Here is an 18,151-nt window from a genome sequence, read left to right as displayed (position 1 = left end):
CAGACCCTTCAGTCCAACTCATCCAGGTCGACCAGATATCCTAACCTAATCTAGTCCCATTTGACTGCACTTGGCACATATCCCTCTAAACCGTGGCACAGTGGTTAGCACTGCTGCCTCACAGTGCCAGAGACCCGGGTTCAATTCCTGCTTCAGGCAACTGTCTGTGTGGAGTTTGCACATTCTCTCCATGTCTGCCCGGGTTTCCTCCGGGTGCTCTGGTTTCCTCCCACAGTCCAAAAAAAAAGTGCAGGTTAGGTGAATTGGCCATGCTAAATTGCCTGTAGTGTTAGGTGAAGGGGTAAATGTAGGGGAATGGATCTGGATGGGTTGCTCTTCGGAGGGTGGATGTGGACTTGTTGGGCCGAAGGGCCTGTTTCCACACTGTAAGTAATCTAATCTAATCAAAATCCTTCCTATTCATTTACTCATCCAGATGCCTTTCAAATGCTGTAATTGTACCAGCATCCACCACTTCCTCTGGCAATTCATTCCATACATGCACCAGCCTATGCGTGAAAAAGTTGCCCCTCAGGTCCCTTTTAAATCTTTTCCCTCTCACCCTAAAATTATCCCCTCTAGTTCTGGACTCCCCTAATCCAGGGAAAAGAGCTTGTCTATTTACACTATCTATACCCCTCATGATTTTATAAATCCCTACAAAGGTCACCCCCTCAGCCTTCGACACTCCAGGGAAAACAGCCCGAGTCGATTCAAACTCTCTCTAAAGATCAAACCCTTCAACCTTGCAACATCCTTGTAAATCTTCTCTGAACCCTTTCAAGTTTCACAACATCCTTCAGGAAGACCTGAATTGTACACAGTATTCCAAAAGTAACCTAATCAATGTTTTGTACAGCAGCAACATGACCTCCCAACTCTTAAAATCAATGCTTTGACCAATAAAGGAAAGCATACTAAATACCTTTTTCACTATTCTATCTATCTGAGACTCCACTTTTAAGAACTATGAACCTGCACCCAAACGTCTCTATCATAGAATCATAGAAATTACTGCACCCCAAGTTCTCTTTATTCAGCAACACTCCCCAAGACCTTATCATTAAGTGTCTAAGTTCTGCCCTGATTTGCTTTTCCAAAATGCAGTGCCTCACATTTTTCTACATTAAACTCTATCTGCCACTCCTCAGTCGTAGACTTCTAGAGACTAACGACAACAGGAGAAATAGAAAAATGGTATTGGCCATGACCTAACTGAAATGGAGGAGCAGGACTGACTGGCTAAGTTTGCTACTCCTGTTCCTGTGTTTACATATAATAATATGGCAGAATCACATTTTGCATTATGTGCCAAAGAGTGACCACTCAACATCAGGATGCCAACCCCCACCCCTAATCAACAAATTGGCACCCACATGAGGAGATCAGGACATGGTGGCTTCTTGGGGGAAGAAAATAAAATGAGGTCAGAAATTGCAAGATTACTACACATGGTTACAAGTGGAGATTAGACTAGCTGGAATTTTGGAGAGGTCTTTGGTGAGAGACTGAGAACAGGCTAACAAATGAATCTCAGAGCACAAGCTCCACATCATCCTTTGCTGAAGCGTTGTCTGAAAACAGGCACCCGTCCTGTATATTTAAATAAATTGTTAATGGAGTTCCAAATGGTCACATAAAACAATAAGGATGAAGACAATATTAACTATGCCAATTGCACAGATTAGGTGCAACTCCCTTGGTCTACAACTGTAAATTAATTTGCATATCAGAATTCCCAAATAATTTTTGCTGAATGCATTCCAGGGTATTAGACGAAAGTCACATTCTAAGTGCAGCTTTCATAAACATAAAAGCATAAGCAAGAAACACCAAGAGCAGAATTTTCCCATTTTCATTTGAAATGTTCTGTCGAATGAGATTCATTGTGCTTTGTCCACCTTGATTTGGGGCAACACTTCACAAGGAACCTTCCTCTCTTCACCTCATTAATAGTGAGCTTGGGTACCTTCCTTGAGAAATGGTGCAGCCAGAGAGGTGAGCTTACAACTGCCTGAACCATCAGATGTTCATGCCACAGGCACCACATTGAAAACCCAGATGCACACCACTTCAGATGCTACAAGCCAGGAATGACTGCTTTACATTTAGGTCATAGCCAGGGGAAAGGAAAGGGGCCTGTACATGTTAATGAAGGTTGATGGCAGTCCTTTTTTCTAACTAGCTAACATGTGCCATGCTATCAACTGTAGCCAACATGGGCATAATTTGCAAGTCTGAGCCAGTGCTGTGTCTCTAGTAAAGCAGGCCAGCTAGCAGTGCAGAAACATGATTAATAATCTTCTGCACTCTGCAAAGGTCACTGCCAACATCATCTCTCTGCTACCTCTCAATCACAGAGCAACGACTAACTTCAAATTTGTTTCTACACAGACAGCTGGAGGTTTGTGGACTACAGCTCTCACTAATGCATGCATTATGTCCACCAAAGTCTCTCACCTACCTCATCCTCCCTTTCCTGCCCACTGGATTAAGTGCCTGACTGACTGTAGCCAACTTCACAAACTGAAATTGGAAGAATCCTTTGACTGACTATAGTGATACACTTGACCAATATTACTCTCTGTTCACTCCATTAATAACGGCTCCCCTGCGATTTGCACACATCGTCATTTCCTTCCAGCACATGCACTGTGTTGATCCTATAAACAGCTGACACATGCTGCAGGTGTGACGCTGACACAACATGGTGCCACAAAGACACGTCCACACCAATGACACATCCACACCAATGAATATTCCATACTCCCTGCCTTCACAAACTATCTGCTTCTCTTTCTGCAGTAAAAAAGCAATGCAAAACCATAGAGGCTGGCAGCTTGTGACTAAGCACCAAAGACCCTATGCATTAAGCAACATTGATCCATATAGAGGATAGCAGCCACAAAGACAGTGCTGAGATCAGTGAACATGTGCTAAGAAAGCAATGTGAAGTATACAAAGGCTTACAGCTCCAAGTAAACATAAAGAGCGTGCACAAACAAAGCAAGTTAAGAATCATAAAGTGCATGCTGTGTAGATGTATGAGATGATTGTGCCCCTATGTTGAAAACAACCTGGGGAAAGCATACGTGTTGCTGAATATAGGAGCAGGAGTAGGCCATTCAGTCCCTCAGGCCTGCTCTACCATTCAACAGGATCATGGCTTTTCTGATTGTAATATCAATTCCACATTCATGTCCCTTGTTTACTATAATGTCATCAACCTCTGCCTTAGAAATATCCAAAAGGTTCTGCTTCCACCATCTGTGAAGGCTCACAACCCTCAGAGAATTATTTTTTGCCTCATCTCTGTTCTAAATAGGGGACCACTTTTTCTTAAACCAGTGACCCCTAGCTACTGATTCTTCCAGAAGAAGAAATATCCTTTCGACATATATATGCATAATTGAAGCATAACCTCCATACTTTTGCACTCAATTCTCTTTGCAATAAGTAACATTCTATCAGCTTTCTTTATTACTTGCTGTAACTAGCCTTCGGTGATTCATGCATGAGGACACCTGGATCTTTCGGCATCTTGGAGTTTTATTATCTCAATAGTGAGAGATAATACGTTCCTTCCTATTCTTACTGTCAAAACATGCAATTTCACATTTTCCCACACTATACTCCATCTGCCAGAGCTTTGCCCACTCACGATGTTTTTAATGTAGCCTGCTTATGTTCTCATTTCCTATCTATTTTTGTGTCCAGCAGCAATTCTGGGACCCACACATTCAAACCTGAGCCACAAAGTAAAGAACTGAAGGGCTGAGGTAGCACTGAAGCTGATCCACATACAGGCATGGTGATGTGGTAAAGCTGGTGGCTTGCCAATGCCAACTTGATTGGATGTAAGATTAAGGAGGATGGTGGCCAGAGACCATTCAGGAATGTTGTTGTGAAGAAATAGTTGCCTCATGGCTCGGACAAGCATTTGGCAAGTGGCAGCTTCCAGATGTGCATTCAGATCTATAGAATCATAGAATCCCTACAATGTGGAAGCAGGCCATTCAGTCCATCAAGTCCACAGCAACTCTTCAAAGAGCATCCCACCCTATTCCTATAACCCTGCATTTCCCATGACTAATCCACCTCACCTGTAAATCCCTCAACACTTTGGGCAATTTAGTTTGTCCAATCCTAATCTACACATCTTTGGACTGTGGGAGTATTTGTCTGGTCTTTGTGCTGTCAGGGAAGAAAGGAAGAATCAGAGGTGACATATAAATAAGATGCATCAGGGCTTTAATGAGGTGTAAATGCATAGCAGTATTTGCACTTCAATTATGGAATTCTGAATTGCCATTTAAGGCTTGAGGAAAATGTTTTCTTGACTCCACAATTCTGATTTTTATTCTAACCATATTTTCCCACTTTTCTCGCCATTGCTCATATCACATCAGGGATAGAAAAATTCTGCCAAGAATGAGATTAACAGTGGGAGGTAGTGAGACCAAGTCCAATGACTGATCTGTTGGAAAAGGAAATTGTTCCAGAAACATACGTGCAAGACATAGAACATAAGTGAAACATATAGAAAGCAAGTGAAAAAAGACTAATGATTTGGGTTTGTACTGAAGATTATGAAAGGGGACTGAAAGATGAGAGAAACACAAGAGCTCATTATTAAAAAAAATTTAACATTACAGGATAAAGCTATAGGTTTGGAGAAAAATGGTCAGATTAAACCCCCATTAACAGTTTATTGAATATGTTATGAAAAGATGCCACAAAATTAATGTTGTAAATGCATTTATAATATTGCATTATTTCCAACGGAATGGAAGATATTAGAAAATGAATCAAGAAAAGTAAGAAAGGTTCAACTTAACTTGGGTTAGAGATGAGATAATGGTTAGCCTGGGTCCCATGTCAAATGTACCATATTATCTTGTTCCATGTTCACCTTTTCAACTACAGCATTTCCTATTTAAATGATATTGCTTTCATTTTCAGTCAACAACTGCTCTGGTCAAAACTAAATCCTTTGGGATTGCTTATGACCAAGATACATTTTCCACTGGTTTTTTTCACAATATTACATAGTATTGATTGATGATGCTCCTTCAGGAATTCTTTTTCCAGGCTCACATGGATGCATTCTCTATGTATCACAACACTAACTAAATCATTTACAATTATTTCTTCACTATGTATAACCATTTAAAAGACTCCCAATCTTGACTCATTCTCATTCTTGGTCTTCAAATTATATTATTTTCTATAGATCTAGAGTTAACATTAACATCGGTATAGGATGGTGAGTTTTATCTTACCACCAGCCCATATCACAGATATCATGTTCAACTGACAAAACTATAAGTGTTCCTTTTTAAGTTTCCAGAATGTTCTTACTCAAGATTCTTACTCAGCTGTTTGCTCTGTTTGAAGCAGATGGCTGCAAATTTTGAATCTTGTTCTATCCTAGACTTTAGAACAGAGATGTTCGTGTTTGTGCATCAATCTCTATCCTTACCTCATCCCCACTACAGCCAAAACATGTTGGTGTTCTCCAGATCCACTTTATCAATGCTCTGATCAATTCCCTCCTAACAGTAACACGAAAACTACCCAAAATCTGCAATTCACATCTTTATCTGCACCATTTCACCTTTTCATAACTCACCAACACAAATGTTCACACACTCATCAGGCAATACTTTGAAATTTGTATGACCCTCATGGTTTTTACACTGCTCCATGAACTTCAGACTAGTTATGCATCTTCCGGTTGCATCCTATCCTCTCATTTTCCATTATTAGCTTTCTACAAAGTCCTCCTCCCTCAATGCAAAAGTATTCAACCTTCTCTAATTAATGAAACTCTTCCTCAACCACCGACCCAACTACCCTCTTAATTTCAAAAAACTCAAGATATCTGCCAACATCATCAGTGGTCTTCCCAAAATCCCCTTTTGCGCAGTACCATCATGACATATCAAAATCTTTTGTAGTTGGATATTGATCAAAATGACACTTATCAATAACTTCTTACTATAAAAGATTCATGTGACCTCTAAAAATCAAATTCTGAACACAACTGAAGAAAGAATGTAAATAAAACTACTTTTGTAAATTTACATCCCTTCCAATTCAAAGTGTAAACATTTATTATCTGAGCTGATGCAAGTTAAACTTACAAAAACATTTTAACCTGAATCACAAACAGATAGGGGAGAAAATAAAGCCACAGATTGTAAATACTAAGTGCATAAATTATGCTGCCTTTAATTCTTTAACAGTCTTATTACATGCCATAATTACAATGACACATGCTCTATTTATACCAAATGTGGTGCTCAAAGTAGCATATGTGCTACATGCTACCTCATCTGGGTGGAAAACAAATTTTCTCATTAAAATCATTTTTATAAAGGTCTTGAGACCAACTGGGAATTTAAGTCACACTGGCACTAACAAATCTGTTATGATAAAAATAAGAATCCCTTTAACCAATATTAGAAATTAAAGAGTGTGCACATCTTGCCGGCTGTGCACTTATTTTCTATTAAACTGTAATGCAGTTTCTGACTTGCAATAATTGATACTACAAGCCTATTTATACTAATAAAATATATTCTAAATAATTCTTAATCAAAAGCTTAAAAAAAAACTTATATGACTTCCAGGTCTGGCTGGATCATTGCCAAAACTGCTTATTATTTTAGGGTCTTCCTGGAAATGTAAAGGTAATGTCTAGCATCTCTTCTTTACTATAAACATTTTTGCCCTGTTCCTTCCTTCTACTCTTAGTTCTAATTACAAATTCAAGGAACCAACAGATTTGTTTTTGTTCTTGAATTGAGACTATCTGCACAGCGGATTCCCTCCCTCTAATCCATGAAGTAGAAATTCCCCACAAGGGTATCCAATGGCCTGATTCTGAACCTACATCTTTCTCCTTCTTCCCTCTTTACTCTCTACAAATGATCACTAAACTCATTTTGCCAACAAGATCTAACTCGTAATCCCTTAACCTTATTGCCACCAAAACTGTTGACAATCTAACTTTCCTTCCCTGCTCTCATCTTAGCAGATAGTGTTAACAGTAACTTCTCATCAGGTACAGTCCAGCTCTCCTTTAAAGATGCTAACTTTACCCACCTCTTTAAAAAAATCCCAACATTGCTGAAGTCCTACAAGTTTTTATCCTCCACCCCTCCTTTTCCTTATCTATGTGTGCTGCTCAGTAACTTCTGAAAATATGTGAGGGTAAAACTCAATAACTTCCAAATATTAAGTGCAGAAATATGAATGTGCAACTAATTAATTCACAAAAGTATTCCAAGTAGGACACCAACATGGCAATATCTACTAGCACAAAATATTTAAATATACATTTGATGAAATTTAATTAGCTTTATTAAACAGCAAAAAGATGTAATTTGATCTGTTCGATCAAAATTATGTTGTTATTAGCCACCATCTGTGTTTATTTTAATAAAACAGTTGTTCACATTCTCACAATCAACAAGAACAAACTGAAACCATTGCAACATCCTCACCATTGCTGCTTCTGAATGCTGTAGAGTGCCATTCAAAAACAACATGGCAATGCTAGTTACATGTTTGAGTGCTGTGAGTTAAGATTAATGTCCTAATAATCAGTTATATGCTCAGATTTATTTCACCACAATACTCCTTTCCTAATGACAAAATCTATATGACTTGGTTCCAATAACAAGTACATACAACATTTCTATGAGTTAATTGTAAAGACTAATATGCATTCTTTTCATTATTGAATCCTGCAAAACTGATAACCAATGTCAGTCAGATTACACAAAAGCAATGCTATGCAAATGTTGCAGGTACATTTCAAAAATATACAGATGCACAAAATTTTCATTTGAAATTTCAAAAAAAAACATTGAGACACATAAATCAAATGCTGCATTCTACTTTGAAAAACTCAGCTTTATCCTATAAATGAAATACAGACTAATAAACATCACAAATTTATATTGTGCAAATTACATTCACTTCATACTGCTCACAAAAGAACATTCAATAACTGTGCAAACAGTGCCAGCTTATTGCTCTTAAGTGAGGAAATACTGGTGGAAATAAAGATGTGTTCACAAAGATACATCATCATAGCAAGACAGCTACTGTAACAAAGATAACAAAATAAAGGCATATAGAATTAAGACGACTATAATGTATTGAGATAGAGAACAGAAAGGAAAAGGAGAATTTCCTGAAATGAAAGATGCATTGAATGATGCACCACACACATATACAAATACAAGAACTACAGCATACCATGGAATTCCTCAAGACTAGCTGCTATTACATTATGGCTAATTGGTATCCTAAACACAATTTGCATGCCTTTTCCCTATGCCCTAGCTTTGAAAATTTAAATTGAACTATATACACAGCCTTTGTGGGAAAGGGGCTGTTTCACTGTTCCATTTGCTCATGAAAAAGTGGGTCCTGATTTCATTTTGAAATAGTCTGGCTTTAATTTCAATATTTTGCTCTCTTTGAACACAACCGAGATGTTAGCTTCTGCACGCCACCTTATAGAATGCTTTCAACATTTCAAAAACGCCCTTACAACACAACTGGCATTAAATGTACTGGTGATCCTGTACTGTAACTCTTTCAAAATGGAAATATTTTTCTGAGATTTGGTGCCTGACATTAAATATAGTACTCCAGCTGGGGATTGGCAATTTTTATATTATAACTATTTTAAGGTAAGATGTCAACATTCAATTAGCTTTTGTTATAATGGTGCATTAGATTTGTGTGACATGTATACAGATGAAGATTTCCTTGCTCCTCCAGCACCCACTTCCGTCCACAAGAAAAAATTTAATTTTCCTTTCTCAGAGCCAATTGTCAATTCTACCCACTCAACCTGGTCCCTCCATAACCTAAGGTTTCAGTTATGGAACTCTGCCCCCAGTTTAGGGTGATCTACAAATCTGGACAAAGAACACCTATTTCTTCATCTAAGTCATTTTTAAAATGGCATTAAAGTTAAGGTCACAGGTACAGTGCAACATCATTTGTCAATTCCCAGCAATCTTAAAAGATTTCCTTTATGACTTCACCCAATCTCCTATCAATCATTAATTTTCTGGACTTAGAAATGGGAGAATAATCCTGAAATTTTCTGCTCACATAGAAGTGACAAAAATTGTGTCAAGGATTGCAAGAGTCTGCAGAAGGTCTAATCTTAACTACATCACTGCAATTCAATATAGAGGAGTGAAGTGCACTTTAATCTCTCCAGTCCAGAAATCTGAAATACCATTGATCTGATTTTTGTTTCAGCGTGGCCCATAATTCACTTATCTCTCATAGCATTGCAACAATTTATATGATAGGAGAGAGGGAGACAAGACAGTTGACAGAGGAAGAGAGGTCAGCTGAACTAAGTAAAGAATAAAATTAAAAATCAAAGTTTTCGAAACTGGTAATGTTTTGCCAAACTTCTGGAAACGGGGACATACTCAGCTTTTAATACTAAATGTTTATTGTTACCCTACTCTTCCCTTTTGATTGTGCTAATTCTAGTTTCTGTGTTTAAACATGACCTTGTGCTGCATTTTCTGGCAGAAACTGACATTGTGAAGCTCCATCTTCTGCCTTCCGTTCTTTTGAAATTGTACTTTTGATAAGATGCGACTTGGATGCAAGCATTCAAGTCTGAAGAGGTGACAGTGTAATACATGTTGCAATGACTACACGTCTTAAATAAGATATTCGAGTACAAAATGCCGTAGACGTTGCGTGTATATGAGTGGCTTGTTTAGTGCTTTCTAGTTGTCATTGTTTTATGTTGGAGGTAGATATTTTTATCTGATCGACACACTTGTTAACTACATTATTTCTTAATCCCATAGGGAAGGAAACCAGCGTCCTTACCTAACCTGGCCCACACGTGTCTACAGAGCCACAGCAGTGTGGTTCACTTTTAACTGCCTTCTGGGCATTAGGGATGTGCAATGAATGCTGGTGGCCTAGCCAGCGATGCCCTTATCTAGTGAAGAATTCCAGAAAATACTTATTTATGAATTTAGTTCCAGGTTTGATAAGATGTGACTTGGACGCAAGCATTCAAGCCTGGAGAGGTTACAGTGTAATATATGTTGCAATGACTATACATCTTTAATAAAATATTAGAGTACAAAATGCAATAGACCTTGACACACAAATAAATCATCATTCCTACATAGTCTGATCTTCCCTTCCGGACTTAATTGGGGAGGAAATGGGAAAGTGGTGGGGTTTCCACCCATCATGCATCTTAATAAAAGCTCTCCAGCAAATCTGCCACAGCAGAAGCGTTGAACTCACCTTCATGCCTAGCAAACCAGTAATCCTTTTAAAAAGAACTGATGCAATCATGGTGACAATCCACTAGCTTTGCTATAATTCACACATCTCAAGAACGACATGTAAAGGAATGCTACAGTTGCAGTACCGTACAAAATGAGAATTGCAAATTTTTAAGCATTTTGTCTACCAGTTTCCAAATTATAGGCTTTTCTTGAAAAGAATTAGAAGGTCAGTTTCATTGCATTGTTATTGATGAGAAGAGAGTAAACATTTGTCATGATTGTGGTCATGAAAGGAACAGCCTTACCTCTATTGCCTTATCTAAGGAATGCATTTTCATGCTTCCACCAAGTGAAAGACTATCAATGCCAGAAATGATCCGGGATAATCCAGTGCATTCTTTATCGGTACTCTGCCGTCTTTTCAAGGACCTATAAATATCACCTTCAAGCCACATGTGGCCTTGCTTCCTGTAGACAAATTCAAGAGGTCAAAATTGAGACCTTTATATTTAAAAAAAAACCTTGGAAGTGAATATATATGTACAGTTTAAAAGAGCTTTGTGCTGTCCCTCAGTATCCAAAAGTGATTAAATTCACATAGGCAGAAGCCTACAATAAATTCCACGGACACTTTCATTTTTTGACCATCAAACGTTGGTTAAAGTTTTCTGAGTATTCATGTGCATTCACAGCTGTCATTTAACTAGAACCTTGGCTCACTTTGTTAATAATCTCACTTCAGCAGAATTAGAGACTTTTCTTAGTACCAGATCTAAGGTACAGGTTACCATGTCGTTGCATTCTCAACAAAGTGCAACTATTTTTGCATGATAGCTGCAGTGCCTAAATTCCAATTAGCCTCCACCTTCAAGAAGAAGGTGCGAAGAAATAAAGATCAAATGCTGCTAGAAGTCACAATAACAATTACTTTGAACTATTTTCAGCCTCCGTTCAAAGTCAGGCAGGATCCCATATCTCAAAAACACAACACATTCAAACTCAAAAGTAAGAAAGAATGCATCTAACAATCTAACACACAAGTTCAAAATTTTGAATAATGATTTATAGATTTAGTTGACAAGATCTAAAAGTCAGCTAATAAAATTAGGTTCAGCAGCACTGTCCCGTCTAAGCTGTGGGGTCCAAGGTGCCAGTCACAGCATTGACTTCTGTTCCAAAGTTGCTGTTGTGCACAGGCCTCAGAGTCCCATGCACCTGGAAAGAAAATTAGAGGGAATGCTAAGCAGTAGAACTGTGCATTAATGTCTAGGGAACTCTGCTTGAATTCCAGTATATTCAAAACAAACTGGAACATTATTGGAAACTTCTCCATCATTTTCTTAAACTTCACTATTCCCTCATTAGACAGGTGTAACTTCCAATTTCCTTTTTCGCAAAAAAAAGCATGTTGTCAAGGATGTTCATTTTGCAATCACCAGGACAGATGCAAGAGTACCAAACCGCAAAAGGAACCAACAATTTATCTTACAAAGAAAATGGTACTGACTGGCTGTCGTCTCAACTAATTTGCTTAGGGGCTGACATGGACAATGCACAATGGGACAGTTCTGCGTTGTACAAAAAATTGCAAAACATGGACATATTCCTTTGTTTGCAGAGGACAGGGCCAGGTATATATATATATATATATGCAGATTCTAGGGAGTGCAAGTGAGCTAAATTGTGACGTGACTGATAACTGAAATTGTCATTAAGTTTAATGCCCAACAGATCTGGGATTATTCAACAAGTACAGTTTAAGCACAGAATCACTCTATCGTTAGATATTACATTACAAAGTCTTGCAATGTGATTCATTTTATTACCTAATTACAATCATAGTTTGGAGCACATGAGCAATTGAAAACTTGACAGATGGCAAGTGGAGCACTGCAAGGCACAGGTGACTGTAAACCCATGGTTCCTAAAGATTTTCACCACTGGAGTTCCCTTGCCTTTTGTCAGAGTCTGTGGTAGACTAACAGACGTTTGTACAAATATTTGACACATTTACCTTTGTTCATAGAAAACATCTTGCACACAGTTAGTGGGAAGTAACTGGATGGATCAATTCTGTGTAGCTACATAACTGGCATTAAAATAATGTGTGCATAGTACAATCTGAGCATGGTTACAACAAGCAGACGAGGTGCACTTCCCTCAAGAAATTAAGAGATATTGTACCGGCATTCAAGAAAGTTCAATCTTACCCTTTTCTACATTACAGAGGATAAATATTAGCTAACACCAATATCACACTGAAAAATTAGCCTTCAAATCATGTGTTTTAGTGGAGATACCAGTACTTTTCCAGGATATCCACAGTAATACAGCAGAATTGAGATTTTGAACTTGATTTACTTTGTAATCTTTATTTCTAATAATTTAACTATATTCCTTGCAGTATTTTGGAGACTCAGATTGGTGAGTTCATTTGCCTGTGAAAACTGCAGTCAGCAAACTCGCAGCAAGCCTCAAGCTTCGGAATACTGTGCTCTTCATATTCTGGAACTGGTATTTTTCAGATTCTTGTTGTAGTCTTCAATTGGCGATTATGTGCCAAACTGGTAGAGTCTGCCAAACTGGTAGAGTCTGTTGGAAGAGAACTTGGAAATAAGTTACCCTTAGACCTTTTGTACATTTATATGGATGTTAATGGTTTAAGTTTTGCAGTATTGCTTGTTCTTTAACAAAGAAGGATTTTTTGGATGAAGTTAGATGTTGATATTTTTATATCAGTGTAATTCTGACTCAAAATAGTTCATTTCTCTTGGGGAATATTTTAGTGACATTGATTAACTGCAAATCTCTTGTCCACATTATCTTTATAATGGTAGGCTAGCCATTCATATTTGTTTCTTCGTTTCATCCAAGTTGAGTGCTTCATTGTTGAATGCTTGATGGTTTGTATACACAGCTACATTTGTTAACTTAGGATATAATTCTCCTTAATTATTAGTTATTTTTTTACTACTCTGTCTTTAATTTCCTTATCTGGTATTTTGTGAATGACTTTTTGTTTAACTGAATGATAAGAAATGTGTTCAACAGTTCATATATTTTTAACATGCTTTGGGGGTGGAGGAGTGTGACTGTGGTTAGGAGTAGGGGAGAGGAGAATAGAATCCAAACTTTTCTCATTTGTTTTAAGACACAGCTTCCCAAAATGGGGTCAGAACTCTAAATGGGGTCATTAGGTCCAAGGCAGCAATAGCCAATCCCCTCAACCTGCTTTCAAACATCTTTCCCCTCCAACTTGCCCCTGCTCACAAAGGTTTTCAAGTCCCAAAATAATGTCACACTTGGAAAATGTTTGGGAAGCATTATTTAAAGAGAACCAAACTCTATTTCTCACCAGGGAATCAAAGTAAGCAATTAACAGCCATCTTCATCTACTACTTATATATGAATTTAGTTCCGGGTTTGAGATGATCGGCATAGCGGTAGGTTTCTGAAATTAAAAATCAGTCAATATTTAGACAATAGACAACAGGTGCAGGAGTAGGCCATTCAGCCCTTCGAGCATGCACCGCCATTCAATATGATCATGGCTGATCATTCCTAATCAGTATCCGCTTCCTGCCCTATCTCCATAACCCTTGATTCCACTATCTTTGAGAGCTCTATCCAACTCTTTCTTAAATGAATCCAGAGACTGGGCCTCCACTGCCCTCTGGGGCAGAGCATTCCACACAGCCACCAGTCTCTGGGTGAAGAAGTTTCTCCTCATCTCTGTCCGAAATGGTCTACCCCGTATTTTTAAGCTGTGTCCTCTGGTTCGGCACTCACCCATCAGCGGAAACATGTTTCCTGCTGCCAGAGTGTCCAATCCTTTCATAATCTTGTATGTCTCAATCAGAACCCCTCTCAGTCTTCTAAACTCAAGGGTATACAAGCCCAGTCGCTTCAGTCTTGCATTAAACATTTTTATAGTGAGTTTCCCTCAGAAAATATTCAGACTCTTCAGAAAAGATAGCTGCAGCCAAGATATCAGATGGAAGATGAGTGATAGAATTGGTACAAGAAATCATGAACCAAGCATACTAGTGCTTAATGCTGAAGCAAGTACTTTTTAAAAGAGAAATCTGGCCTCCTCCCCAACACTGCACATGCACATTCCTGCCAGATTGACAAGTTCAGCACAAACTAAACATATGGATGATAATATTAAGTCATTACTTGAATCTCTGGTTTACCAGCTATATCTTTCCTTCTCTGTCCTCAAAAGCCCTCCAATCAATTAGGATCAGGTATCTGATATTAATTCTCTCCCTCCTAATTCTCATACTTTCTGCAGTTTGTTCCTATTGCACGTTCATCCATTCTTTACTCTTTAGGGAAAGGAACACTCAGATAGGATGTGTGTGAGATGAGGTGTAGACATCACTGAGAATGGGAGGGAAAAAAACAGATTTACAACCACATAAAGGAATGGAAGTAATGTTAAACAGCGATGATGTGTAACATTCATACCTGGTAAATGAAAGCAGGAGAAAGGATAAAGTAAAAGGACAATGAAGTCACAAAACATGATACAATATTTCGATAGTTATTTTTAACCTACAGTGAAAGAGATCTCTTCATACAGGTCAGGATCCGTTGATTTCCATGAGAAAACTGAATGATGGATTTGGCAATTTCTCAATCAGCAGGCTATCATCTCTCATCTCCTCAACAATTCAGGAAAATACACACCTATTTTATTTCACTCTAGCACTATATAAAACAACTATATGTTTGTACATATGGACATCTACATGGAGGTAAGTCTTCCACACACAGTTGTTAATTTTAGGGGTGTTCAACTGGTTTAACAATCTAGGGGAAGAGTTACTCCAATATCCGAAAGCCTCAGTACCAAAGTAGAGAGCATATATCATCAAACTAACTGAAATTCATCAGGAGGAGAAAGTCTTGGGAGGGGCCTTGAATGCATCAGTGCAGGTGGAAAGAGTCTGAAACAAATGATAAAATCACAAAACAATGGAACATAACAAATCTTGAATATAAAATCAAAAGATGCATTAAATCTCTTAAAATACTTCCGCTTTTACGTGCCACCTATGTGTTTTCCAAGTTGATAGCTTTGATTTAAAAGGGAAAAGTAATGCACATGTACATCACCTGTATTATTCAAACTATGTAAATGTTGAAGGAAAGTTGAAAATGCATCAGTGTATATTTGGAAACAGTATGAAAGGAGAAAAGGTTAGCACTCCTTTTGACACAGATGGAATGGATCCTAGTGGACTTACAACACACAAATGGTTAAGGCATTGCCATTTACTCAGTGGCAACTCACCATGATTTGGGGTCCTCTTGTGGCATAGTGGTAGAGTCCCTACCCTTGAACCAGGAGGCTCAGGTTCAAGTCCCAACTGCTCCAGAAGTATGTAATTACAACTCTGGACAGGTTGATTAGAAAAATAGATTAAACTTTTTTTTTAAAATGTGGCAATTCATTTTCTCTTGAGAATTTTATTTTCTTTATTCCTAGGTAGGATGCAGGTACCATTGGCAAGGCCAGCATTTGTTGCCCATCCATTCTTGCCTTTGAATGAGTGGCTTGTTAAGCTATATCAGAGGCCAGTTAAAAATCAACAATATTGCTCTGGATCTGGAGTCACACATAGGCCAGACCAGCAAAGAATGGAAGATTTCCTTTCCTAAAGGATTTAGTGATCCTGATGAGTTTAGCAATTACCAATAGTTAGCTTTGTATTAGACTGGCTTTTTTAATGAAATTTAAAATCTAGCATCTGTAATGGTAGGATTTGCATCAAATGTCCCCAGCATAGCTAAATATATTTGGTTTATTAGTCTAAAGACATTACCACCACACCAGTATCTCTTCTACAAAATTTGTAATAGAAATAAATCAGTTTTTTTTATTCAACATGCCAAGGTATTGAATAAGTCTGCACTCAAAGTAATGCTAAGCAAAGTAATCTCTAATTACAAAGTATAGCTCATGCTAAATAAACAACTCAATATTTTTAAGTTCTAAAACAATGAATCCAAACTACTTATACAAAGTACAACTAGAGGTTGTGATTATATTCTAAAATGCAAGAAAGCAGGATGAAGACAGAGTTGAGAGTAAATAGATAATCCATGTAATTGTTACAGTATACTTGTAATATTTATATTTCCCACACAGCTCAAATAAACAAAGTGGTAAATAAAATCAAGTCAAGCATGAACATTTCCAACACAGATCAAAGAACTGCAGATACTGAGGATCTGAAACAAAAACAGAAATTGTTGGAGAAACTCAGCAGGTCTGGCAGCATCTGTGGAGAAAAAGCAGAATTAATGTTTTGAGTCCAGTGACTCTTCTTTAGAATATTTCCAAGTTCTTTCCAACCAATTTACTACTAATGTAAGGGTCACAGTCTGGACAAGGTCTGAAATACTAATGGAAAAATCCAGAATATGGCACCACAAAACAGTGGCTAATCACCAGGTGTCCTAACTTAAAGATGTCATGTTTAGACATGACATACACAAAGAAATGCAAATTGCTGACTGCAATTTTCGAAGAAACCTGCTTAAACTGTACCTGGAAACAAAGATTAGGTACTAGCACTGAAATATTTAAAACCTCAATTCTGGTATTTTGTACAATCACTGAGGGCACAGCAATTCAGGAAACTAATAGCAAAAGAAGTATGCACAATTTATCATAAGTTTAAATAGTTAATGTAATGTACTAAAATGAGAAACTGCACAATATTTAAATGTAATGAATAAAATTGACAGAAATCGATCAAGTTGACTCAAGGGAACATTGAAACCAAAATAAATATATGTGCACCAATGTCACTGTCTCATTAAACAGACAGAAAGCATGATGCACAAGGTCAAAGTCTCTTCATTTGGAATTTGACAAATCTTTTGACAAGCTTCCCTATTTTAATACAGTTACACAGTCCAAGGAGAACACATTGCAAGATGCATTGTTTGTCAGTATAATGCCACATGATATAACTAAACATTCAGGTGGAAAATTTACTTGAAAAGATCTTTAAACCAATCTGGATATCACTTTTCTTTTGCGTCAATTCCATGCAATAACGTAGCAAATATCAATAAACGTTTTCACAGAACATCCCTAGACGACATGATTCACAATAAGCCAAGTTTCAAAAAAATTAAGCAAATCGTTACAATGGTTTTTCACAACTAGTATCACAAATTATATTTGACCAATGCTTTTATATTTTGTGGAATATGTGATACCAGCGTGTGTGTAGATTTGTTAACATTACCAATACTCAAAACGAAAATACAGGAGACGCCAGTGAAGATAAATCATTACACTAATGTAAAAATTACAGTTTATTTCAAACAATAAAACCCTTAAAAAAAACTTTGATAAAATGTATGTTTCCAAATAAATTGTCACAGTCATTTTACACAGAACCCGTACACTCAAATCCACTATAGCTCTCTTGAGCTTGAGATGCATGACTAAAATTCAATATAAATGACATATCAGAGCAAACCTAAGCAGCATGTTTACCTATATTGTTTTGCTGAATCATATCTGACCTTCCTATGAAGTGTTGGAAACGTCCTGCAATATTAGATTAGATTCCTACAGTGTGGAAACAGACCCTTTGGTCCAACATGTCTGCACCAACCCTCTGAACAGTAACCCACCCAGACCCATTAGCCTACCCGACATTTACCCTTGACTAATGCACCTGATGATACGGATGATTTAGCATGACCAATTCACCTGACTTGCATATCTTTATGATTGTGGGAGAAAACTGGAGCACCCGGAGGAAACCCATGCAGACACAGGTAGAATGTGCAAACTCCACACAGACAGTCACCTA

At 37.7% G+C, this 18,151-nt stretch overlaps 1 protein-coding gene and 1 non-coding gene across 3 annotated transcripts in view; one reads left to right on the top strand and one right to left on the bottom strand.

Moving 5' to 3' along the window:
* Positions 1 to 18,151, bottom strand: part of cdc14ab (cell division cycle 14Ab) — a 179,171-nt gene that overhangs the window by 35,760 nt on the left and 125,260 nt on the right. For both annotated transcript variants that reach the window (XM_060829729.1, XM_060829730.1), the window contains one exon: positions 10,610 to 10,772. In XM_060829729.1, coding sequence (XP_060685712.1) covers positions 10,610 to 10,772 — 163 coding nt within the window. The remainder of the gene's footprint in view (positions 1 to 10,609; positions 10,773 to 18,151) is intronic.
* Positions 15,491 to 15,614, top strand: LOC132819225 (U6atac minor spliceosomal RNA). Its single transcript, XR_009645063.1, has one exon. It is a non-coding gene; the product is annotated as a U6atac minor spliceosomal RNA (small nuclear RNA).

Source organism: Hemiscyllium ocellatum, chromosome 9 (genome assembly GCF_020745735.1).
Source record: "Hemiscyllium ocellatum isolate sHemOce1 chromosome 9, sHemOce1.pat.X.cur, whole genome shotgun sequence".
Lineage (NCBI taxonomy): Eukaryota > Metazoa > Chordata > Chondrichthyes > Orectolobiformes > Hemiscylliidae > Hemiscyllium > Hemiscyllium ocellatum.
The sequence above is the reverse complement of the archived record's forward strand: the minus strand, read 5'-3'. Positions and strand labels throughout refer to the sequence as shown.